At 39.9% G+C, this 26,379-nt stretch overlaps 2 protein-coding genes across 2 annotated transcripts; one reads left to right on the top strand and one right to left on the bottom strand.

Moving 5' to 3' along the window:
• Nucleotides 1-212: 212 nt before the first annotated feature.
• Nucleotides 213-17,572, bottom strand: qsox2 (quiescin Q6 sulfhydryl oxidase 2). Its single transcript, XM_055224336.1, has 11 exons — nucleotides 17,196-17,572; nucleotides 13,289-13,389; nucleotides 13,076-13,124; nucleotides 12,804-12,909; nucleotides 9,267-9,357; nucleotides 8,230-8,375; nucleotides 5,579-5,728; nucleotides 4,740-4,869; nucleotides 4,331-4,453; nucleotides 2,955-3,297; nucleotides 213-1,555 (listed from the first exon to the last, which is right to left on the bottom strand). The coding sequence occupies exons 1-11, from the start codon at nucleotides 17,449-17,451 to the stop codon at nucleotides 885-887; spliced, it is 2,166 nt and encodes a 721-aa protein (XP_055080311.1). The 5' UTR covers nucleotides 17,452-17,572; the 3' UTR covers nucleotides 213-884.
• A 446-nt stretch (nucleotides 17,573-18,018) lies between these two features.
• On the top strand, nucleotides 18,019-25,891 carry cfap77 (cilia and flagella associated protein 77). Its single transcript, XM_033972618.2, has 7 exons — nucleotides 18,019-18,061; nucleotides 19,378-19,462; nucleotides 19,719-19,818; nucleotides 21,741-21,957; nucleotides 24,219-24,327; nucleotides 24,553-24,648; nucleotides 25,446-25,891. Exons 2-7 carry the CDS (start codon nucleotides 19,397-19,399, stop codon nucleotides 25,563-25,565), a joined length of 708 nt encoding a protein of 235 aa, XP_033828509.1. The 5' UTR covers nucleotides 18,019-18,061; nucleotides 19,378-19,396; the 3' UTR covers nucleotides 25,566-25,891.
• The last annotated feature ends 488 nt before the right edge of the window (nucleotides 25,892-26,379 follow it).

The following is a 26,379-nucleotide window of genomic DNA, read 5'->3' as shown; positions in this document are numbered from 1 at the left end:
AAGCCGCAGAAGTGTAATTACTGGGAGTTATTTTTTGGCTTTATCATAAGATTTAAGTCAAAGGTTGAATAAATCAATTTTATGACTCGATATAGATAAAAACTGAAAAACTGAAGTGTTTCATTCTACTGTTTATTTATTACAGCTTATATTTTTTAACACTAATGTATATTTAGAATAGTTTTTTTTGGTTTAAATCTGCTCTTGGGTTACTGTGTGAATAAATTACTTTAAATATAGTCGTCTATTTACTTCAGAAATATACCAAACTTCAAAATTTGTTATCGTGACAGGCAAATATGCGGCTGTTATGATTTCTATGATGTGAGAGAGAGCCAGGTAAACATGATACCAAAACTAAGGTGTAAAAGTGATTTAAAAGCCTGGACCTTTCATGTGAAAAGTTACGAAATTCCACGAAATTCCACGTTACAAGGGGCTGTACCTGATTTTTCCCATGTATTTGAGTAAAATGTCTCTCTCCCCAGTACAGATATATTGTATGAGCAGCTCTAAAGATCAAAATAAGTCGAGAGTGTATTGTCTGCATCCATTTATAAAACGTTTCCAAGAAGTGTGTTAGCATGCTAGATGTGATTAGCCTCAACACGGCATGACTGGTCTCTGAAACGTTGGAAAAAGTACTTATAAACTTTGCAGCGAATAATTTGGATGCTTGGAATGCATAAGGTAAGAGAGGAATAACTTTGGACCATTGCGAACTGTTTAAATTGAACAAGCTGTTTTTCACGCTTTGAAGACAGCAAAAATCAGGTACAGCACCTTTAAAATCCAAACTCATCCCTGAACCTGACGTCGGGCTCAGGGGGCAGTGGCATGGTTTAAATTTCCTTTTTTGTGTGTGTGTGTGTGTGTCTCGTAATTCACACGGCAAACTTCGGGGGGCGCGGCTTCCAACGTCTCGAACGCACCCTGAAGAAGAAGAAGAGCAGCATGAGGAAGACGCAGGAGCCGACGTACAGGAGCAGGCACAGGCTCATGTCCACACTGTTGAAGCCCAGGGCGAGGGTTCGATTCCCCTGCTCCCCGCTCGCACCCACCCTCTCCTCCGCGGATCTGGCGTGGTCCTCCTGCGCCCCAGCTTCATCTGCCTTACGATAACCGTCCAATTTGTCAGCTACATCCTTGCTAGCGTCCTTGTTTGCGCTATTGTTCTCGCCTACCTCCTTATCTCTTTTTTCTTTGTTTTCTTTCTCTTCCTCTCCTCCCTCTTCCTCTCCTTTCGTCTTGTCTTTTCTCTCCTCTCCTCCTCCCTCCTCCTCTCCTTTTTTCTTGTCTCCTCTCTCCTTTCCTCCTCCCTCCGCCTCCTCTTCTTTCTTCTTGTCACCTCTCTCCTTTTCATTCTCCATGGCTATGGCGGGCTCCAGGGCATACTTCCGGGACAGGTTGGTCTCTCCATAGTGGTGGAGCAGGAAGTTGAGTACCTCCTGGTGGTTGAAGCTGTGCAGGCCCCGGTTCTCCATGTGACAGGGCGCGCACAAAGACGGAGGAGGCCACGCCCCTTTAGGAAACAGGGGGTCGTCACTCAGGGAGCCTGTGGGAGAGAGACACGGGTCAATGAGGGCTTGGAAAGGGGAAATTATTAAGTTTACAGTCAAAAGAGCATAAGGGCACAGTATGTGACTTTCTGGAAGTAAAGAAAGATCCTCACATGAGCCTTATTTGGTTTCAATGGTAAAATCCAGTTGGTTTAAACCTAAAAGCACTCTCTGATCTGAATCGTCACAACCTAAACCTTAGCATGAGGCATGGCCGGTCCATATACTGAGAATGATAAAAACATGTATGTGACCCTGTATGCAGGTTAAGGTACGGGCAACCCAGGTTCAGTTGTGATTGTAATACCTTTTTTCACACTGTAAGAGTGCAGACTACATATAGCTCCTTTAAAACGTCTGAGGTGAGACATGTGGGTTAAACAATTTAAGCTAGTATACCATTAACTATCACATAAAGAGATCAAAGATTAAACCAAAACTCTAAATGTAAACCTCAACTATATAGTGTAAAATGTTTGCTTAACTGAGTACATCTGCCAGTCGTGCACCAAATACATGATGAGAGTGTGATGTTCCCATAGCGTTCAGCTTCATCCAAATGCAGCCCATTGAGATTAGCAGTTACATAATTTGGAGCAGAGTTCCACATTTGGATTTCTGAGCATGTGTTATAGCAACCAAAGAGCCAACCCAGAGCTAGGTGGTTGAAGCTACATGCCCTTCTTGCCCACAACGTGGTTTGGCAAAGGGTGGACACTTAGCAACGCTGTCAATCAAGCTTTTTACCAATGATAGCGAGAACAACTTCAGGAAAAGAGGGCACCTGATTGGTCTGTTATTAATGTCCATATGGAGGTTTACAGACAAAATAGTGAAATAAAAACAGGATCATGTAGAGCACATTAATATGAACATTTTAAGACCAAAATGATGAATCTCACAGTAGCAGTTACAGAGAGAGGGGTGATGGGTTTTCAATAGAAAGTGAATTTGAGCCAATAGAGCTGAATCACTCCCATGTGTGAATGAAAGAAAACAAATCCAGGCATGTTTTTGATGAAGAAACAACAGACCTGAATCAGGTCTAAAACTAGACTAACCTGGACTAACCCAGTTCCTGGTTCTATCATGTAGCTGCATTGACCGGTATTAAAGTCCGCGGTTATCATATTAGTTGTTCGCTTTACTGTGACAGCAAAACTCCGCTCTGGTCTCTGAAAGTTCTGAAAAGTTCCAATTACAATGTTCTGACTGTATAAAGTAAGTCAGAAATAACTAAATATAAATAACTTTGGTCCATGGCAAACAGTTTAAAATGAACTAGTTCTGTTCTTCATGTTATTAAGACCGTAAGAATCTGGTACAGTGCCATTATTGTTCTTCCCTGTAAATAAAGGTAAGGTCATATAAAACATTCTTGTAATAACACATTACCTGCCAGTCTGTAGTTCACCTCATTGTGTTGGTTCCAAAGCCACATCACCTCTTCCTCTGGGCTCTTAATCCCCACGGCACTGTCAGACGAGGCAGCTTTCTCAAAGTTCTTGCCGCACTCCTCGCAACCAAAAAAGGTCCTGATGTAACGGCGCATCACGTTCAGCACGGGTGCAGGTTCCGCCTCCAGGGCCGTGTGCCGCAGAGCCGACGGCGTGGCCTGTCTGCTTACGGACAACACGTGGAACAGGGTCCAGAGGGCACACGGGTAACCACGGAAACCCGGAGCACTGCCTTGACACCCCACCCAGCGCAGGTCAGCACCTAAGAACACACCTGAGATCTAAGAGAGAGATGAGAGTTATCAACAAGACAGGAGCAGAGAGGAGCAGAGTCATAGGAGTAGACAAGCGGAGCCAGAGGAGGGGAGCCAGAGGAGGAGAGCCAGAGGAGGGGAGCCAGAGGAGGGGAGCCAGAGGAGGGGAGCCAGAGGAGCGGAGCCAGAGGAGCGGAGTCATAGGAGCGGAGTCATAGGAGCGGAGTCATAGGAGTAGACAAGCAGAGCCAGAGGAGGGGAGCCAGAGGAGGGGAGCCAGAGGAGGGGAGCCAGAGGAGGGGAGCCAGAGGAGGGGAGCCAGAGGAGGGGAGCCAGAGGAGGGGAGCCAGAGGAGGGGAGCCAGAGGAGCGGAGCCAGAGGAGCGGAGTCATAGGAGCGGAGTCATAGGAGTAGACAAGCAGAGCCAGAGGAGGGGAGCCAGAGGAGGGGAGCCAGAGGAGCGGAGCCAGAGGAGCGGAGTCATAGGAGCGGAGTCATAGGAGTAGACAAGCAGAGCCAGAGGAGGGGAGCCAGAGGAGGGGAGCCAGAGGAGCGGAGCCAGAGGAGCGGAGCCAGAGGAGCGGAGCCAGAGGAGCGGAGCCAGAGGAGCGGAGCCAGAGGAGGGGAGCCAGAGGAGGGGAGCCAGAGGAGAGGAGCCAGAGGAGCGGAGTCATAGGAGTAGACAAGCAGAGCCAGAGGAGGGGAGCCAGAGGAGGGGAGCCAGAGGAGCGGAGCCAGAGGAGCGGAGCCAGAGGAGCGGAGCCAGAGGAGCGGAGCCAGAGGAGGGGAGCCAGAGGAGGGGAGCCAGAGGAGGGGAGCCAGAGGAGGGGAGCCAGAGGAGGGGAGCCAGAGGAGGGGAGCCAGAGGAGGGGAGCCAGAGGAGCGGAGCCAGAGGAGCGGAGCCAGAGGAGCGGAGCCAGAGGAGGGGAGCAAGAGGAGGGGAGCAAGAGGAGGGGAGCAAGAGGAGCAGCGTCAGAGGAGCAACCAGAGGAAACAAAGTAGAGTCAGAGGAGCAGACAGGCGCAGAGCCAAAGGGGCAGACACAGGCCATGTGTTTCACCTTCATCTTGTTGTCCACCAGGTCTAAAACGGCCTGATAGGGGATCTTCTGAAGAGGCAGACTCAGTAGCCAATCAGACAGTGTCTCCATGAGCTTCACCACTGCGCCCCCTCCTGGATAAAGCTGTACACACAAAACACAAAATAACACTGTAATATTAATGTTTACAGTGAGTCCTTAGCTCAGTGTAGTGTTGTCATGATACCAAAACTTTAAACTCGATTTTGATACTAAAGAAGAGACTTGATACTCAAAGCCAATACTGATACCGATACCACATTGATAATAAAAATGCTCTTTATTTAGACCATAAAAAGACCTTTCTTTTATATTACCAAATGAGTATCTAGTTTCGACACTAGTTTTAGTATCTGTATAAATGTAGTGTTTGAAGTTTGGGATCCATTACCTTGGCGAGCAGAGTGACCAGGTCTTTGAAGGTGTGTAGCTCCTCCCCCTCCAGAGAGTTGTGAGAGGCTAGCTCGACCCTGAACAGGTAGTGAAGAGCAGACTCCAGATCGGCCGCATACACCAGAGACCTGAGGACCACAACTGGGTCAGAATCAGGACTGAGACTGAATCGAAGCTTAAACCAAGACCGAACCAGAGTTATAGTGACAGGTCTGTCTGTACCGGTATGTCTGTATGCATGCATGTATTTATGTAAGTGTGTATCTCTGTATGTATGCCAAATGATTGTTAAAACTGACAAAAAGTGTGTTACAACCGCAAAAGATACATCTGAAATTGTTTCTGGAATTTTGAACAATGGCTCTCACGCATTTCACACAAAGTACCACCAAAGACAGCCAGGCCTATAACAGGACTATTCCAGGTCTGGGATTAAACAAATAGGGAACTCTGCTACAAATTCACCCCTATAAGTGCCCCCAATGAGCTTCATTTGGCAACACAGTTCACAAACTAGGAACTTATTTTGGTGATAAAGTGCAACATAAAACATAAAACACACGGAATAAATACAAATACAAATAAGGGCATGCACGAAGTTAAAAAAAGATATGCTTAAAAATCAAAACAAATACTTAAAAGGTAGAAAATATATACAACAGCAGCATCAGAACTAGCATCAGAAATATGTAGGATTTGTGTGTTAAACATGTGTGAATGAAATCAAACACAAACCCAGGCATGTTTGTGATGAGGAAATAACAGACCTGAGTCAGACTTAAAGCCAGACAAACCAGACTAACCCAGCACCTGGTTCTACTGTGTGGCTGCACTGACCGGTCAAAGTCCCTCCAGGGCTGGGTGTTCAGTGGTGGAGACAGCGCCCCCTTCAGTGGGTTCAGGACACTGCTGTTCGTATGGGTTTTCCTCTGGACTCCTGGTAAGGTTTTGAGGAGTGACGTGAAGAAGAACCGCAGTCTCTTTTCCCTGAGACAGTACAGGAAACATTTACTCCAGATGCTCTTCCTCAGGCTAAACACATACTGAAAAATCTAAACTGACTAGCACTCTTACTCAAAATATCCTATAATCTACCTATAATTTCTTGTCGAAAGTATTGAAAATCAAATACTAATCGATACTAAAACTAGTATTGGAACTAAATACTCATTTGAACAGGTATCAATACTAAAAAAAAGTCACATTCACAGAACAGAAATTAACTTTTTCTGAATAGATTTAGAATGATCTTGAGCTGTACCAGAATAAGTATAAGACCACACAGACTAGTATACACCCATGGACCACTATGGAACCCACCTGGATGACTGAAGTATTACACAGATATAAGGCCACATGGTAATATAAAAGAAAGTACTATGGTTTAATTTTGAAAACCGTATTGTCTAAATAAAGAGTGTTTTATTACCATCGTGGTATTGTAAGTGATATTGAGTAAGATCTGCTGGGCAACATCTGCTGGAGGTCCTCCGGTCCCGGTGCCTTAGAATGAGACTACACCCATAAACCATTATGGAACACAGACGCTAAGACACCTAGAGCTGACTCACTTTCCACCTGTAACTGACAAAACTGTCCAAGAGATCGTCACCAGTCTGAGTTCATCTCCATGCTGCCTCAATGTGTTACCCACTAATTTTCTAAAGTCTGTGCTCAACAGTTTGTTGTCACCACTCACTCACATAGTTAATATGCCACTTCAATCTGGAACATTCCCATGAGCTTTGAAAACTGTGGTTATCAAGCCTCTCCTAAAGAAGAGCAGTCTTGATGCCACAATATTGAACAATTATCAACCGATCTCAAATCTGCCGTTTTTAGGCAAAGTCCTCGAAAAAGTTGTTTACCAACAACTTATTAACTTCCTCCAAATTAACAACTACTTCGATGTTTTCCAGTCAGGTTTTAGACCCCACCACAGACTGAGACTGCTCTTATCAATGACCAATGACATCCCCCTGAACACTGATGCAGGCAAAGTCTCAGTCTTGATCCTGTTAGATCTGAGTGCTGCCTTTGACACTGTGGATCATGGGATTCTCTTACAGAGCTGGGGGACTGGGTGGGCATCTCTGGTATGGCACTAAATTGATTGAAGTCCTATCTCGAAAATAGGGAGTACTTTGTTGAAATTGGAAAATGTATATCAGATAAAATGTCCCTGACCTGTGGGGTGCCCGAGGGGTCAATCCTGGGACCCCTGCTGTTCAATCTCTACATGCTGCTGTTAGGCCAGTTAATACGCAGCAATAATGTGTCTTACCACAACTATGCAGATGACACTCAGAGCTATATCTCACTGGCAGCAGGTGAATATGGACCAGTGGATTCACTGTCACTGCATCAACAGATCAGTGTGTGGATGCAAAACAACTTTCTTCTGCTAAACTCAGACAAGACCAAAGTCATAGTCTTTGGGCCACAGAAACATAGAGAAAGTGTCAGCAGGCACCTCCAGTCTCTCTCTCTAAAACCTTCAAATCAGGCTAGAAATCTAGGGGTAATAATGGACTCAGATTTGAACTTTATCAGCCACATCAAATCAATAACATCTGCAGCTTTTTACCACCTAAAAACATTGCAAAAATCAAAGGTTTACTGTCAAAACCAGACTTAGGGAGACTTCTCCATGCATGTGTCTCCAGTAGGTTAGACTACTGCTGCTCACTGGCCTCTCCAAACGCACATAAGTCCTGTGCTCAGGTCTCTGCACTGGCTCCTGTAGCTCAAAGAATAGACTTTAAAGCAGCTCTGCTTGTGTATAAGTCTCTCCATGTCCTAGGTCCAAAGTAAATCTCCGACATGTTAGTGTCACATGAACCATCTCACACTCTGAGGACTTCAGGGACCGGCCTCCTGATGGTCCCAGAGTCAGGACTAAACATGGGGAATCAGCGTTTCAGTTTTTTGCAGCTAAAACGTTGAACAGTCTTCCTGAAGATGTGAGACAGGCCTCTACTCTGACAATGCTTAAAGCCAAGCTCTGTTCAGTTCTGTTAAGCTGTGCATACGACTGAAAGGTTTTTATTCTGCACTCTTCTGTTTTAATGGTAATTTTATGATGACTATTTGTGATTATCTATGTTTTGATTTGTGTGATTTTAATGTCTTTCTTATTCTGTAAAACACTTTGTATAGCACAATTTGTACACAAGGTATGCAAATAAACTTGCCTTGCCTTCAGGAAAAGTTAATTTCGGTCCTGTGAATGTGACTTTTTAGTATCAGTACCTGCTCAAATGAGTATCTAGTTTCGATATTAGTTTTAGTATTGATAACCATTTTATTTTCAATACTTTTGACAACCCTACTCTCTCCTACTTTAAAAAGGCAAGCTAAAACTGCCTCTCCTGTCCAGCTAACCACCTTCAGTGATCGTAGCTATAGGTAGCATCATTTAAACCGTCCCTCTCCACAGGGCGTTTTTGTACAGTTCTTGTATTGACTTTGTTGGCTTGATAACTCACGTGTGCAGACTGTAGTGGGTGCCATTAGGTTGCAGTAGATGGACTGCGGGCAGCTCGGTAATTCCCAGTGCGTCCACCAGAGGGCGGTCTGTGCTTAGGGCCCTGTGCACCAGGACCCCCGAGTACTGGAGAAGGTCCAGGATCACCTGAACAGCAACCAGGAACAAGTTCAGTCAGGTTAGGGAGACAGGGCAAAACCAGGCCCAATCTACAACTAAAGCAGGACTAAACCCAGAACTAAAGCAGGACTAAACCCAGAACTAAAGCAGGACTAAACCCAGAACTAAAGCAGGACTAAACCCAGAACTACAGCAGGACTAAACCCAGAACTACAGCAGGACTAAACCCAGAACTAAAGCAGGACTAAACCCAGAACTAAAGTAGGACTAAACCCAGAACTAAAGCAGGACTAAACCCAGAACTAAAGCAGGATTAACCCTGAACTAAGGCAGGACTGGACCAAGTCTAAAGCAGGTCTGAAACAGGACAAAAACACAACTGTAAACCAAAACAAAAGCAGTACTAAAACCAGAACTAAAGCAGGTATAGACAAGACCAAATCCAGAACTAAACTAGAAGTGGACCAGTTCTAAAGCAGGTCTAAAGCAGGACTAAACCCAGAACTAAAGCAGGTCTAGACCAAGACTAAACCCAGAACTAAAACAGGACTGTACCGGGTCTAAATCAGCAGTAACCCAGAAGTAAAGCAGGTCTAAAGCAGGACAAAAACGGGACTAAATCCAGAACTAAAGCAGGACTAAACCCAGAACTAGACCAGGACTAAACCCAGAACTAAAGGAGGACTAACCCAGAAATAAAGCAGAAGTGGACCAGGTTTAAAGCAGGAATAACCCAGAACGGAAGGACAAAATGTAGGCTAAACCTAGAACTAAATCTAGAACCAAGTAGGACTAAATCAGGACTAAACCCAGAACTAAAGCAGGACTAAATCACAGCTAGTAAGGACTAAAGCAGGACAAGACCAAGATGAAAGCAAGACAAGATCAATATTAGATCAAGACTAAAGTAGGACTCACTTCTCGGCCGGTGTAGGATTTGGGTTCTTCAATAATGAGGGCAATGTAGTGGTCGGACTTCTGTCCCAACAATGGCAGCAGCTCCACAGAACTAAAATAAAGGGGAGAATCAAAAAACATGTTATAATCCAAGAATGAAGTTCAGACTCTTCTAAACGTGCCTAGAGACTCCTCTTTACAATGAAGAAGATAAAAATCTATGAAATATTCTTATTAAAGGGCCCATATTACACTATTTTTTAACCTATGTTATTATATTTCCTCATCAAAAACATACCTGAAGTTGTGTTTTGTTTCATTCACACATGTTTAACACACAGGGGAGAAGTTCCTGTATTACCACATGACATATGATGAAAAGAGTGTTTGTGTTTTTAAACTCCATACAGCTTCAATAGAATTATTTGGATAATGTGAGCCCTGGAATTGCCAATAGATAAAAAGTAGTAGTTAACTTGAAAACTACAACTTCATGCCATCAGAAGGCATTTTGAGCTTTGCAGATGTAGACATGCTAATAGTAAAGGGTTACTCAAACGTGTGAATGAAACAAAAAACACAACTCTGGGTATTTTTTTGAGGAGGTACTAACAACATTATAACATGGCTAAAAGGCTTTTCCATTCTAGGAATCCTTGATTGATGACTAATGGCAACTTAATATGTGATACTGGTTTGCACACCTTTTGGTACTAAAGTTTAGACAGTTTAAACCCAGAAAAGACCCAGAAAAGACCCAGCACAGACCCAGTACAGACCCAGTACAGACCCAGTACAGACCCAGTACAGACCCAGTACAGACCCAGAACAGACCCAGAACAGACCCAGAACAGGCCCAGAACAGGCCCAGAACAGACCCAGAACAGACCCAGAACAGGCCCAGAACAGGCCCAGAACAGGCCCAGAACAGACCCAGAACAGACCCAGAACAGGCCCAGAACAGACCCAGAACAGGCCCAGCACTGACCCAGAACAGGCCCAGAACAGGCCCAGAACAGACCCAGAACAGGCCCAGAACAGACCCAGAACAGACCCAGAACAGGCCCAGAACAGGCCCAGAACAGGCCCAGAACAGGCCCAGAACAGGCCCAGAACAGACCCAGAACAGACCCAGAACAGACCCAGAACAGGCCCAGAACAGACCCAGAACAGGCCCAGAACAGGCCCAGAACAGGCCCAGAACAGACCCAGAACAGACCCAGGACAGGCCCAGAACAGGCCCAGAACAGACCCAGTACAGACCCAGAACAGGCCCAGTACAGACCCAGTACAGACCCAGTACAGACCCAGAACAGGCCCAGAACAGACCCAGTACAGGCCCAGTACAGACCCAGTACAGACCCAGTACAGACCCAGTACAGACCCAGTACACAGCTGAAATCAGATGTTTACATACACGATATAAAAAGACATATAAGCTTTTTTCCCCCCACTGTCTGACATAAAATCACACTAAACGTTTCCTGTTTTAGATCAATTAGGATTACCAAAGTTATTTCTATTTGCTAAATGCCAAAATAATGAGAGAAGGATTTTATTTTATTTTTTTCATTACTATGCATTTAAACTATTTGAGAAAACCCAGATGATGTTGTCATGTCTTTGGAAGCTTCTGATTTGTGGTTTATTAACATTTGAGTTAATTAGAGACACACCTGTGGGTGTGAAGGCACACCTGAAACACACTGTTCTTTGTGTAACATCATGGGAATGTCAAAGGAAATCAGCCAAGATATCAGGAAGAGAACTGTGGACTTGCACTTGTCTGGTTCATCCTTAGGTGGAATTTCCACATGCCTGATGGTGCCATGTTCACCTGTTCAAACTATAATATACAAGTATTAACACCATGGGAATGTTCAGCCATCATACCTCTCAACCCAAGAACAAAAGCAAAAGACCTTGTGAAGATGATGGTTGAAGCTGTGTCATTATCCACAGTGAAACGAGTACTGTACCGACATGGGTTGAAAGGCCACTCTGCAGGAAGAAGTCATTACTCCAAAGGAACTATAAATAAGCCAGACTACAGCTGCACACAGGGAGACATGTCCTTTGGTCTGACAAAACTAACATTGTGGCCATAATGAGCATAGATATGTGGGGTTGTTTTGCTGCAGGAGGGGCTGGTGCACTTCACAAAATAGATGGCATCATGAGGAAAGAACATTATGTGGAAATATTGAAGCAACATCTCAAGACATCAGCCAGGAAGTTAAATCTTGGGAGCAAATAGGCCTTCAAAATGGACAAGGACCCAAAGTATAATGCCAAACTGGTTACAAAGTGGCTTAAGGACAACAAAGTCAGTGTTTTGGAGTGACCATCACAAAGCTCTGATCTCAATCCTGTGGAAAATTTCTGGGCAGACCTGAAAAAGCATGTGTGAGCAAGGCGGCCTACAAACTAGGCCTACTATAAACCCAGTATAGGCCCTGTATAGACCCAGACTCCGGTCTAGAACCAGTAAAGACCCAGTTTAGAATAGGGATAGGACTATATTAAAATTTAGACTCACCTTATTTTGACCAAAATAACTGTGATTAATAATATTATCACGATAAAAATTAAACCAAGGTGTACAGTTTTTTTTTAAGTCACTAAAACATCAATTACCATACAATTTGCAGGTGTCTGAGCGATCACCTTTATTATTTTTTTGCTGCAAGTGAAATTAACAATGAATTGAGAACATCTCTGTAGACAAATGAGTCCAGACGGCATTGTTGTGTTTATAAATGTGTCAATGTATTATATAACTCTTGACTATAGAAAAAGGATACGATAAAGTATATGCTGGCATTGTAACCATCAGCTGTGCAAAATGCTATTTAGGTAGTCCTAACCTAAAGAGAGCAAAGCCAACACAAACACGTGCCATTATTCATACAACTCCAAACTAACACACACTACATTCAACAGCTCATTTCACATGTTATGTCACTTACGATGGATATTTTTGACTCAAGTTTGTCAAACAGTGCAGGATGGTTGTCTCGCAAATGTGCATGTAAGTTGCTCGTGTTTGCCCTCAGAGCCGTGACTTTTTTCAGCAGGCTCTGCAGATTGGTGGCTCATCGCTATATTGGTCTTGTGTTTCAAAGTCATAATAATTTCACACATCAGACTTCACCTTCTTGAATGGAGGATATAAATGTGTGGCGTCATTCAGATGCAGATCCAATGCCTGCCCATGGCTAGTGGGCAGGCTTTGAATAGGCACAGAAGCTAACAAGTTTCATTGCTATGATAGAGGGCCCCCTTGTGGACAAACACCATAACTAACATCTAAACACTGTAGTGAAACCGGAAACATGAGGCAGTCTGGTGCCATAATGGCGATTATAATCATGTGTGATGATCACAATTATTAAAAAATGCCACAAACGATGACCTTTTTGATCGCGATTAGTGATATTATTGTATATCGTCCCATCCCTGGTATAGAACTGGTATAGAACTGGTATAGAACCAGTATCGAACCAGTATCGAACCAGTTTAGACCCAGTATAGCCAGAGTTTTGACCTGACTGGTACCTGTAGGGCCGGAGCTCTGGGCACTGCTCCGGTCTCTCCTCTCTGGTGTGGTTCTGCAGGATGTTCACCATGAGCTGTCTCACTGACGGGATCTCTCTATCACCCCCTACGTGACGCACACAACAAAGACAGACTTCACCAATTAGGGGTGAATGATACATTTACTTTTGCAATCTAGCAGAGATACCTGTATTGAGTTGTATAATGCTCATCCTCTAAAAATTGCCAAACAAGCTTTTAGTGCCATCATTAGTCATATTCCCTTTTCTCACCTCTGTAGATGGTCCCTCGCTCTGCCTCTCCACTGTGGGCTTTGAAATACTGCAAATATAACAAAATAAGTCACTTATATGAAAGCAAAAATGTAATGGTGTTCCTGGACTACACTAGAACAATGTGTTGAGTTGTACAACAGCGACCTCGACAATAATTATAACATACATGTTTGCTAACCAATATTCCGTTGAGTTTTGGAGTACCTTTACCTTGAATGTGGGGTAGAACTTGATGCCATAGTCTCTGCAGAGGTCAAAATTTTCTTCCAGAGCACAGTCGAACACCGCTACACTGATGGCCCCCTGCCAGTCTGATAAAAACACACAGAAGGTAACACAATAGTTCTTTATTGTATTCAAACTCACTGCGTTTCTGCAAAAGGTTAAAAGGTCTTATATAACTCAAAATTGACTCTTGGGACAATATTACAATGCAATTACAATTTACAATATGTTGTAAAACTATACCTGCAGTTGTGTTTTATTTTATTCAGTCATGTTAGAGTAATTATGTATTATTAGGTTGCCTACATCTCCAAAGCTCAAAATGCTCTTTTCCACCTTGTGATGTCATGAAGAAGTCGTTTTCAAGTGAACAGCTACCTTTTACCTTTTATTCAATAGATACTGAGAATTCCATGTCTTAAATTAGCCAGATGATTCTAGTGTAGGTGCGAAAACACAATGGAGAACTTCCTGTATTACCACATGACATCACAAGGTGGAACAGACTCGTTATGAGATTTGTGTGTTAAAAATGTGTGAATGAAACAAAACCCATAGTATATTTTTGATGAGGAAACAACATTATAACAGATCAGAAAATAGTGTAATATGGACCCTTTAAAAATCATACATAAATTAACTTATTACATTATTATTATTATTATTATTATTATTATTATTATTATTATTATTATTACTACTACTATCTCTGTGACCCAGGCTCTAAAGGGCAACAACCAGTAAAAAAAAAGAATTGAAGAAATAAGAACATGAATAATTATTAGTTATATTGTTAGTCAAGAAGTTATTTCAGACTAAAATTAAAATTCTAAAGTAGTGCATGTAGTGCCATCACAGTAACAGGTGGAACGCTCTCATGAAATAGATGACAGGACAAACACTGATAAAACTAGACCAGATTTAGACTGTCTGACGAGGGCTGGCCTGAACACGTATAAATGTTCCACTGGACTATTTCCAATATACTCTCCTTTTTTAAAAGCATATGCTCTGGTTTAGTGCTGGCAGACAGCTTAGTTCTTGCTAATTTAGTTTACTTTAGATCTGGTTTGACGAGCTTTTAAAATTCTGGTTTAGCTCTAATTTTGCCTTTGGCTAGTGGCTACATGTTCCAGGTCAGTTATTTATGGGTATTCTCAGGTACTATCACCATAATACTAAAACTAGTATTGAAACTAGATGCATTTGAACTGGTATCGATACTAAAAAAGTAACATTCACAGGACAGAAATGAATCTTTCCTGAACAGACTAGTGTACGCACATGGACCACTATGGAACATACCTGGACGACTGAGGGATTACACAGATATAAGGTCACATGGTCATTTAAAATAAAGTACTACAATTTAATGTTAAAAATCACATTTTATTGTCTAAATAAAGATAGTTTTTTTAAATTATTATGGTGGTATCAGAATCGGTATTGAGTATAGACTCTATTCCTTAGTATTGAAATCAAGTTTGAAATTTTAATATTGTGACAACACTAATAGGTCAATAATATTTAATACTGTTAAAATTAAGCTTTTTGTGGTTGTAAATTGATATTTCATGGCAAGGTACAATGTAATCAATAGGAAAATAAATACTACAGGTTAATGCACAAGTGTTTAACCAAATCATTTATTTTAGTGACTAGAACCAAGAACTGCATTTTAACAATATTTATTTTCGCTGTGCCCATCTGTACTAAATAATATTGGCCTATAGCATGTTGTAGAGTTGTCAAAAGTATCGAAAATCAGACACTAATTGATACAATGACTAGTATCAAAACTAGATACTCATAAGTATCTATACTAAAAACACATTAGTTAAACATGACAGTCAGTCTTATACTATCTTTATCAAAACTAGAGCAAGACCAAATAGTAATTATTATTTTGTGTTGAAAATTATAGTCTATTGTCTAAAAAGGGCCTCATTAATATCACTGTGATATAGAATTGAGTATCGAGTCAATTCCTTAAAACAGAAATTGAGTTTGAAATTTTAGTATCGTGACAACACTAGAATGTTGTGATCTCATCTAAAACCCAGCAATAGTCGTGTTGTCCTTTTTTAGACCTTATTTAGTCCAAGTTTCATCCTAATCCTGATGAACCGTCTAGACTCTTTGTTGTTGCTCTTTTGTAGTTTTGCATTAATATTCATTTCAAGAGAATAGACCCAGGGACCATCTGCCAGAGGACTCTCTCCACCACCTGCTGCAGGGCACCCTCTATCCATCCATCCACCCCGACTCCCAAGAAGAGTGAACTAGTGACCTCAGCAGCTCCTCTGACCTGCCCTGGACTGAACCAGCAGCCATGAAGTACTCAATATTGTTACTCAAGTAAAAATACACATGGGTAACTTATGTAAAAGTATTACCTCGTATGTCTTTAATAAGGTACTTCAAGAGTAAAAAGAAACAGTATTTCACACAGATCTTCAGAACTGTTATTAAAGTATTAAACTCAGAACTTTACTCAGGATGTCAGAAAGAATGTGATAAAAATAATACCTCAAAAATTATATGAAAAGTACTTTTCAGTCCTGTTCAAAATTGTATTGATGTAGAAAGTACAGATACCTGCTCTCAAATGTAGTGAAAAAAAGTTAAAAAATTATCTTCTGTCAAGTTTGCTGGGGTAAATTAAAACTTACAGTACAGTACGTTTATTTTTGTACTTTATTACTTTCCAACACCTAAACTAAAAGAGACAAAACAGCTCCATGTTTTTTAATAATTCTTTTCCTGACAAAAATTAGACAAACTAAATACAAATTACTTTAAAACTAAAACTATATTTAAAAATGGGTAGCGTTAAATACATTTTAATTCGCTTAGTGCTCACGTGACTTTGGCTCTTGTTGCCTGGAGACAGTTAGCATTTAGCGCAAAGTGGCTAACAGATGCTAAGGCCTTTGTTTTGAAACTTTACTCACATTTTATGACCTTTTATAACATGACCTGCTGATGGACAATAAAGCCGATATGAGTAAAACCATGTTCTTGATCACATAAATTGTTCACAGCGACATACCATTGCAAAATCGACATAAACATTAACAGCTGTTAAGAAAGTAGGAAATATCAAACATTACTCTAATAAAACATTGTAACCTCTTTAACTTCTGGTTAAATAGAAAAAGACGAATTACAGAAGAATCCCACAGATTGCAAATGCACTTATCTCTATGTCGTTTTTATTTTTAGTTTGAATTTACCTTATAAAAAAAACGAAAATTCGCCAAATTGTCATTGAAATCCGCTACGCCCAGGAAAGAGCTTCTCGAAAATTGGTGATGCAGTTGGATTTACATGATGAGGTTAAAGTTTGATTTTTCTAAATTAAGTTCATATATTTTATCAAGTGCACAGTTGGCGGGATTCTGTCGTGCAGAATCATCTTACTAAGAAACCGAGATTATAGATTATGTTACAATGCTTCTGTAACTTTGTTTGGTGAACCTAGGGGCGTGCATTGTCATTTGGATCTAGAAAATGATTAGAATAACATTCGCATGGATATAAACTTTAATTTTATTGTTTTGTTTTTTGCCACAGAATAAAAATTGGTACTGGATGTATACGTAATGTTTGTGTATGCTTGTGTTTATACTAACAGCTGTTACCAGAAATGTATGCGAAAGAGACTAGGCTGTAATAAATCAACAGCTTCTGCTTACTCATTTAGAGCATTACAGTCACTTTTCCTGTTATAATATAGCACGAGAAACCAGTGTAGTCAAATAAAAGTCAAATTAATCAATGAATCAACACTACACTAGTTTTGGTACATGTTAGTACCATATGGGATGTTTGGTCTAATTTTGATCAGATTTTTTGCATTGCCAAGTGTGAGATAACGATATAGCCTTACCTCTCACGTCTCGGGCCAGTGCTTTCCATGTACTGGAGTACTGGATGCAGTGTCCGCACCAAGACGAGTAGAACTGGACCAACCAAGCGCTGGATGAGTCGGTCAGCGTGGCCCGGAGAGTGTCCCTGGTCAGGATCACCAGCGGGTCCTGCTCCGTGTACAGGCGGGCGGCAGCGCACTCACAGCATGGCAGGAGGATAAGCAGCACCGCTGAAAACAGCCACAACCACCGCGGCATCACTAGCACAGCTGCCATCCGCGGACAAGTAAACACGGCGGCTTTTGGGCAGTGAGCTCAGGAGCTCCGATACAGTCCGGTAGCAGCGACGTGGTTAGGCAGAGATCACAGTAAAGACAGAGCGCTCACTCCGTTGGAGACTGAAAGTGGCAATGTCGACATATTTATGTTTCAGGAGCTGTCAAGAACTCATAAAATATTACCAACTATAATTTACGATGATAAAAGTTGGATTTCCTTGAATAAAAGTAAATCTCTTTGGTTTCAGATTTGATGATTTCCACTAGGTCTATTCCTACCTCGATCTTCGAAACCTACGGAGATGACGTTCAAGATGACGTAATCATCTTCGTGTTTTCCCGCCGTTTTCCGACTCCGTCAGCAATCAAATCGCTTTAATAATGAAATAAATCAATCTTAATTTCAAAATATAGTGTGTTAACTGATGCAAATAGAATAGAGACAAATCAAATAAATAAAAAGTATAAAATAAATGAAAAATACAAATAAAAAAATACAGCGTTTGCACACGGTAACGACGTAGTGTGTACGTGAAGAAATGCGTCTGGTTTCCACAGCAACAGCGGAGCGAAAACAGCCGAGGAAAGTCTTCTGTTTTGGAGAAAAGGTGAATATAAAAACGTTAAATGTTTCTCTACAGTTATAAATACTGAAAACTCCACAATTTTTAGTATGACATTAGTAGTAGTAACGTAGTATCCGTATATTTTATTTATATATTATATTCATTTATTTTAAATGAAGCACTGTTTCGTTTTAATGGAAAAGTAGATCTGGGTGTTGGGCAATTAAAAATGGCAGCCACTAGCCCGGTGGGCCAGTACTTGAAAATGCTTAATGTCAAGCCCTGTGTTGTTTAAATCCATTTTGTATATTTTTTCTTCAATCTAAAAAACATTTTGACAGTGTTTACTAATGCGTGTATTGTGTGACTATGGTAACTGCTGAACATTCCTCCATACATGCAGCCCCTCCATGTATAGAGGAATGTTTGTCACCTCAAAGTATCAATTTAACATCATCCCTTGGACCAGCAGAATGAGTTAAGTCTTGGATATGGACATGGATGTAAGACACAACTCTATGGACCATGGATGAAAAGAAAAGTTTTTTTCTCCTCAATCTCACATCAGTTCTGTAAACCTTTAAACTCCTGCTTTGCAGTAATAACAAAATAAGTCTCCTAAACAGATACTCCATAATACATACATATTAGTGGGGAAATAATACTGCAGATTTGTACTCCAGCAAAAGTACAGTTACATGGGTAAAAATTAGATATGGATGAGGAAGGTTGGGAAAGTTTTAAATGTAAGTTTTAAATAACTAATAATTACAACTACATGGTTAGAATTATACTCAATTACAAGTATATGGTTTAATAATCTACTCAAAAACGTCTATTACCCAAAAAAATGTAATTACAGTAATGTGAATATTTGTGATGAGTAAGTTTCCACCCCGATAAATATACACACAAAGTGGCAATGTAGTTGTTGCATTCTTGCATCAACCTAAATCTATAAATGTATCTCTATCTCTCTCTTTCTCTCATATATATATATATATATATATATACATATATATATATATATATATATATATATATATATATATATATATATATATATATATATATATATATATATATATATATATATATATATATATATATATATATATATATATATATATATATATATATATATATATATATATATATATATATATATATATATATATATATAGTTGTGATATTGATTATTGTCTCAGTACAATATTGATATTTTTGCCATATATTGTGCCGCCCATTTGAGAAGAGTCAGCAGAGGTTGGGAGGATAATAAAGTGTAATGTAGGTAAATCTGTTGCAGTGGATTCATATGGTTGGCTAAGCAATAATGTCACCTGGTCTGCCTGCAGTTCCCATCAACCCATTGTCATGGCGTCATCTCCGCGGGTGGGCGTGTTTCGAGACTCCATGCTGATCCGTCCTAACATCATCAAGGTGAGACTCCACCCATAAAATCACAAACTACAGATAAGTAGAATCACAAACATGTAAATATATACTCTCCAACTTCTTTGACTTCTCATCTCCTTATGCCCCCTCCTTGCCTCTTTGTGTCCCTACTTGTATCCTTGCCTCCTTCTGTCCCCCCTCGTGTCCTTGCTTCCTTGTGCTCCTTCTTGTGTTCTCATTTGCTTGTGTTCTCTCCTCCTTGACTCCTTGTCTCCTTGTCTCCTTGTTACCTGGGTGACAGGCTCCTTTGGGAAAGCCCATATACCGAGGCTTCTCCATCCCAGGACCAGCCTTCACCTTTGGAGTGAGCAACAGCGAGGACCAGGAACGAGTGGCCCATGGTAAGACCTGGATCAGACCAGGACTAAATAATCACAAAGTCTAACCAGTCTAAAGCAAGACTAAACAGAATAAACCAGGACTGTATTTTAACCAGGTCTAAAACAGTTCTCAAGTAGAACTGAAACTGGTCAAAGCCAAGACTAAACAGTTCACTATCTGCTATCCGCTATCTTGGTTTTAACTTCATTGTTATATTTAAACCTGAATGTGCATATGACAGATGTTGATGCTTTTCTAATTAAGACTTGTTTTGGTGGGATAGAACCTGTGCTAAATATTTATTAGTTTATTTATTAGGACCCCAATTAGCTGTACTTGAAGCCCACTCTTCCTGGGGCTCTTTTTAAAAACACTTCACAATTTGAACTTCATAAAAGACATGTCTTCAAAACTATATAAATAGTACAAAAATTGAATTTATTTACATCATTAAAATGTAAAAATGTTGCAGTGCATATGCAGTGGACAATTCATCCTTCAATGTGATTACATAAAAAATATGTCATCATTTAATTTTCAATTCATCATTTCACCTCAAATCCAAGTAAAATTAATAGGCATTTCATATTTGTAATTAGATAAAGAAGAGAGCAAGAGATGAGAGCACAGAGAATTTCATTTGTACCTATTAAAATATCACATCTAAGCACTTATCGAATACACTTTACCCAGAAGCATTTTGGCTTGTTTCTTAAAAGCTCAACCTTGTTTGATCAGTTAAGTGACAGTTTGTGGAGTAAAGTTAAAAAGGAAAAGTACAAAAATACAGGAAGTTATAAAACAGAATACCTCTCAATCTAGGTCATCAAAATTCCACACAAAATGCAGGGACAATTTATGCAAATGGAACACATTTTTCTGACAGTTTAATTATTATTCAATTATTATCTAGTTATTATTTATTTATTATTTTATTCAAAACTTTCCTGTGGGCCAGATTTTTTTGAGGGCCATGAACTGCACAATGGCCCACTAATTTGAGCACAATTTTGGGTCACACAAAATATCCCCAACTCCCCAACAGGTTTGTTTCAGTAATAACAATATAACAACTTCTGTATTAGGTGTTTGTGAAAAAGAAATACAATCAAAACCCTAATATTGAATTTAGATTTGATTACAATAATAATTATATTCTGAATTGAATTGTAAAACAGAATAAAACAAGGACTAAACAATGACCAAACCAGGACTAAACTAATATTAACCCAGAGTAAAACCAGGTCTAAACCAGGACTAACTAAACAATTATTTCAATATTTTTGAAGGTGTGCTGTGGGCCAGTTTAGATGGTTTGGAGGGCTTAATATGGCCCATAGGCCGCAAGTTGAATAGGTCTGGTTTAAACCTTCATTTAACAAAATAAATGTTTTGTTGTTCATTTTTATTAGTCTAAGTATAATTATTGTGTAATTTAGACAAAAAGTTTTGCCCACTGTTCATAGTATGGTTGCTAGGTAACAGCAACCATACTATGAACCTTGGAATTACCGCTACGTTTGTCACATGTGCTGCCCGTGTCCAACCAGGAAGTAAAATTATAAACTTCATTAATATGGTTGTCAAAAGTATCAAAAATCAAATACTAATCGAAAACTAGTATTGAAACTAGGACAGAAATGAACCTTTCCTGAATAGATTTAGAATGATCTTAAACTGTAACAGAACCAGTATAAGACACATGGACTAGGCCCATGGACCACAATGGAACCCACCAGGACCACTGAGGGATTACACAGATATAAGGCCACATGGGAATATACAAGAAAGTACTTTGATTTAGTGCTGAAAAATCACATTCTATTGTCTAAAGAGAGAGTGTCTTTTATTATTGTGGTATTGGTATTGAGTATCGAGTCTGTTCCGAGAATTATTTAGTATCGTCACATATATGCTCGATTATAACCACCGTCTCCTTCAGTACACTCTGCTTCTTCGCTGCCCCCGGTGGATTTTGTCGCTCTAAACCGAAACGCAATCAAGTCTGGTCTCATCACGGCCAAAGAACTGAGGCAATACCGAGCCCTGAGACCGCCCCGGGTCCAACCTAACACAGGACAGCAGGACAGGAGGCAGCCAATCACAGGGCAGGGGAAACAGGGCTTGGTGCCAGACATCACTTATGGGATCATAAGCAGGTGAGGATTCAGAAAAGAGACACAAGATGATGAGAAACTAATACTGCAAACAAAACCCTAAACACAAAACCACAGTATGTAACTTTCTGGCCAAAAAAATTATGTGTGTGACAAGTACTGTGAACGGGCTTGTATTTTTTAAAGACAATTTTTCATTACTTTATATGGGATGAAAGGCCACTGCCAGGAAAGAAAAAAAAACATTGAGAAGACCTTAATTTTTGGTCTGACGAAACAAAAATTGAACTGTTTGGCCATTATGAGCATTTTTATGTTTGGAAGAAAAGGGAGAAAGCTTGGAAGCCTGAGAACACCATCCCAACTGGGAAATATGGGGGTGGCAGCATCATGTTGTGGACTTGTTTTGCTGCAAATGGATGACATCATAAGGAAAGAACATTATGTGGAAATACTGATATCAGCCAGGAAGTTAAAGCTTGGGCTCAAATGAACAATGACCTAAAGTATACTGTCAAACTTGGTACAAAGTGGCTTAAGGATAACAAAGTCAATGTTTTAGAGTGGCCATCACAAAGCCCTGAGCTCAACCCTATTGGAAATGTATGGGTAGACCTGAAAAGGCACGAGCAAGGCAGCCTAGAAACTTAGCTCAATTACACCAGTTCTGTCTGGAATAATGGGCCAAAATTCCTGCCAACTATTGTGAGAAGCTTGTGGAAGGAAATCCAAACCATTTGACACAAGTCATACAGTTTAAAGGCACTGATATCTGAACATCTGAGTTTGAAGAAAGTCATAAAAAATTGTCTAAAAAACCTTCTCTTATTATTCTGGCATTTTGCACATAAATACATCATTTTAGTAATCTTAATTGACCTGGTGCATGTGTCTTTTTATACAGTGTTTCAACTGTAAGACCCCATGCATTTTGTGTATATAAAAATGCCATTCTATTACTAAAAAGGGAGTGTGTTTTATCATCATTGTGGTATTGTAATCGGTATCGAGTATTGAGTGAATTTCTTAGTATCATGACAACATTAGTCCACATTGAATACTCTATTTTATCTGAGCTTCTTTGCATGCTCCATGGAGAATGTTTCAAAGTTTGATTTGAACTATTTCCATGGAAATATGACATGGCACAGAAAGTTACATACTGTATTTTTAAAGTCACGTTAAAATGATCAAACATTATATATATATATAATACATATATATATATATATATATATATATATAATACATATATATATATATATATATATATATATATAATACATATATATATATATATAAATATACATATATATATATATATATAATACATATATATATATATATATATATATAATACATATATATACATATATATATATAATACATATATATATAATACATATATATATATATATATAATACATATATATATAATACATACATATATACACATATATATATAATACATACATATATACACATATATATATAATACATACATATATACACATATATATATAATACATACATATATACATGTATGTATATATACATATATACATATAATTTAAAGTGGGGGTATTTTACTTCTCTGGGGTATTAACTATGTACTAACACATCACATATTTAGATTACTATGTGACCTTTTATTGTTTTGAAAATGGTATTATTTGCTCAAAACAATATAAAAATATGTTTTATAAGTTTCATTTGTGTTTTTGATGTTCTGAGTCTTACTTTTGTGTGTTCATGGAGAGTTGCTGTGTGGGAGCATGGGTGATATATATATATATATATATATATATATATATATATCTCTATATCCATGGCTTATGGACAGAGCATTGGACAAAATCTTACAGTTAAAAGTCAGGAGGGCTCGAACTGGGCCAGGGAGAAATCACTAAAATAATCAAACATGCATGTTTTTGATGAGGAAACAACATTATGACGTGGTAGAAAGCTCCCAAAAATAGATTTTGCAGAATAACCCTTATTTAAAGGAACTGCATGTTTAAAACTAAAAGGTACTGCAATCACAACTGAACCTGCGTTGCTAGTACTTAACCTGCAGATACAGGACACAAACAAGTTTTTCTTCATTGTCAGTTCATGGACAGGCCTCATGTGAAAGCTCAGAACCTCCAGAATTCATTCTCTGAGCTGCAGAGGCTGCACTAGCACTGAGTCATGATTGACTGCAGGTGCTGGGGTTTATGTAGTGACCATTCAGATCAGAGAGGGGCATTTTAGGTTTAAACCAACTGGATTTGATTTGCTGGTGGTTGTTTTGGTTTCAGACAGGACACCCCACTGAACCTGCTCCTGGCTCATGAGTACGGCCAGCGCTGGATCATAGAACAACTCGAGAGGAAGAAGACCGAGAACCGCAGACAGAGCACCACATTGGTCTGAACCAGGACTGAACTAGGACTGAACCAGCAATAATCCCAGGCTGAACCAGGACTGAACAAGAGATGAACTAGGACTAAACCAAAGCAGCAACACACAGGACGGAACTAGGACTGAACCAGGACAAAAACAAGCCTAAACCAGGACTGAACCAGGACTGAACCTTGACTAAACTAAGATTAAACCTGAACTAAACGAGGACTCCGATCCAATGTATTTCAGGTCATTGCTGATACCAGGAGCAGTCTGCTGCGGAAGACCCAGATCCTCCCTCAGAACCAGACCCAGACCTTACCCAAGACCAGCCGATACAGCCAGGTACTCCCCAAATGTACCGCCCACCCCTCACATGTACCGCCCACCCCTCACATGTACCGCCCACCCCTCACATGTACCGCCCACCCCTCACATGTACCGCCCACCCCTCACATGTACCGCCCACCCCTCACATGTACCGCCCACCCCTCACATGTACCGCCCACCCCTCACATGTACCGCCCACTCCTCACATGTACCGCCCACCCCTCACATGTACCGCCCACTCCTCACATGTACCGCCCCCACATGTACCATCCAGCGCCCACAAGTACCACCCACATCGCCTCTCATACGTTTAGTTTAATTTTGCCGTCGCTTTCCCACATTGATGACTACTGTTATGATACTAAAGTTTCAAATTCTATTTTGATATTAAGGAATAGACTAAAGATCATTCTAAAGCTATTCAAGAAAGGTTGATTTCTGTCCTGTAGCTTTTTTTAGAAGAAATACCTGCTCAAATGAGTATCTAGTTTCAATACTAGTTTTAGTATCAATTGGCATCTAATTTTTGATAACCAACTGATGACATAAGTATACGTATTCTGTTTTAGAACTCACCGCTACTTCCTGTATTTTTGTACTTCCACAAACTGCCTCTTAACTGAGGTAAAACTATGATGAATATTGCACACATTTGCTATCCCACCAAACCAATTTAGAATTAGAAAAACAGCTCAGCTTTGTGAGGAGCTTATAGCCGATTCTGACGCCTCGAGACAAAATCATGAGAAGTGCGTTGATGTGGACTAGCATGTGTCTAAACCAGATGTAACCCTGGGCTCACTCTTCTGCAGGTTGGTCCAGCCCTGGAGACTTTCAGACACCCCAAGTCTAGGACCCAAGCTATGAAGGCCCAGGAGAGAGAGGCCCCCTCCAGGAGAGCATGGGGTCAGGGGGTCTACAACCTGGACTGAATCTGGACTAAATAGGGATCAAGAATAAAGTGCTGTGCAGAGAACTGTGTGTGGACCAAATGTTTAGCTCTAAATTACTAGTGAAGGTGCATGGAGTTTGAAAACACTTTCTGTATTACCAATTGACATCACAAGGTGGAACAGTGCTTTTTTCTGTCTGAGAAAAGAACTCTATGCAGTCTAAATATACAGGATGTGTGAGTTAAACATGTGTGAATTAAGCTAAATTATAACATAGCTTAGAAAATACTGCAATATGGGCCCTTTAACCATCATCCAGTCCAAAAACATCTGAATTTGGGATCCACAGCAGCAAATTTTAACATAAGAAAAAGATAGCAAAATGACAATCTGGTCCTACTAAATGTGAAGAAATTGTTTTTAAATCAATCTGATGTGATTATGCAATGAATATATTAATTATTTATTTCAAAAATTTTGAAAAAGGTGTTAAGACAAAAGTGATTTTTTTTCCCACATATGGCATAAGAAAAAAATAACAGTAATGAGGATTCATAATCCAGCAAATATGACATATGAAGACGTATGTTACCTAGAAAAAATAAAGTTAACAAGCGCCAAAACTTGTCTACACAACAGTTATTAGACACCTCCAAATCGATGTTTAAACAGTCTGAAAAATGCCTTTGTTGTGTGTAAATTGTCTCTGTATTTTGGATGGAACTGATGACAATTGACATAGGTAGAGTTTTTTTTTTGTATTTGTAATTTTTAGTATTTTATTACTGGCCTTAAATACTACATTGTAAGGCTACTAGTAAGTTACTTGATGGTATTTTTTGTCTTACACATA

The sequence above is a fragment of the Periophthalmus magnuspinnatus genome, chromosome 9, assembly GCF_009829125.3.
Source record: "Periophthalmus magnuspinnatus isolate fPerMag1 chromosome 9, fPerMag1.2.pri, whole genome shotgun sequence".
Lineage (NCBI taxonomy): Eukaryota > Metazoa > Chordata > Actinopteri > Gobiiformes > Gobiidae > Periophthalmus > Periophthalmus magnuspinnatus.
This window is presented reverse-complemented; position numbering and strand designations above follow the sequence as displayed.

What these genes read in the sequence shown, in the direction of transcription:
- cfap77 (XM_033972618.2), top strand. Translation starts at nt 19,397, where the DNA reads ATGGCGTCATCTCCGCGGGTGGGCGTGTTTCGAGACTCCATGCTGATC. An exon ending in TCCGTCCTAACATCATCAAG is followed by an intron (nt 19,463 to 19,718) that starts GTGAGACTCCAC and finishes CCTGGGTGACAG; the next exon opens with GCTCCTTTGGGAAAGCCCAT. An exon ending in CCAGGAACGAGTGGCCCATG is followed by an intron (nt 19,819 to 21,740) that starts GTAAGACCTGGA and finishes CGTCTCCTTCAG; the next exon opens with TACACTCTGCTTCTTCGCTG.
- qsox2 (XM_055224336.1), bottom strand. Translation starts at nt 17,451, where the DNA reads ATGGCAGCTGTGCTAGTGATGCCGCGGTGGTTGTGGCTGTTTTCAGCG. An exon ending in AGTTCTACCCCACATTCAAG is followed by an intron (nt 13,125 to 13,288) that starts GTAAAGGTACTC and finishes TTATATTTGCAG; the next exon opens with TATTTCAAAGCCCACAGTGG. An exon ending in CCCTGGAGGGACTTTGACCG is followed by an intron (nt 4,870 to 5,578) that starts GTCAGTGCAGCC and finishes TGTGGTCCTCAG; the next exon opens with GTCTCTGGTGTATGCGGCCG.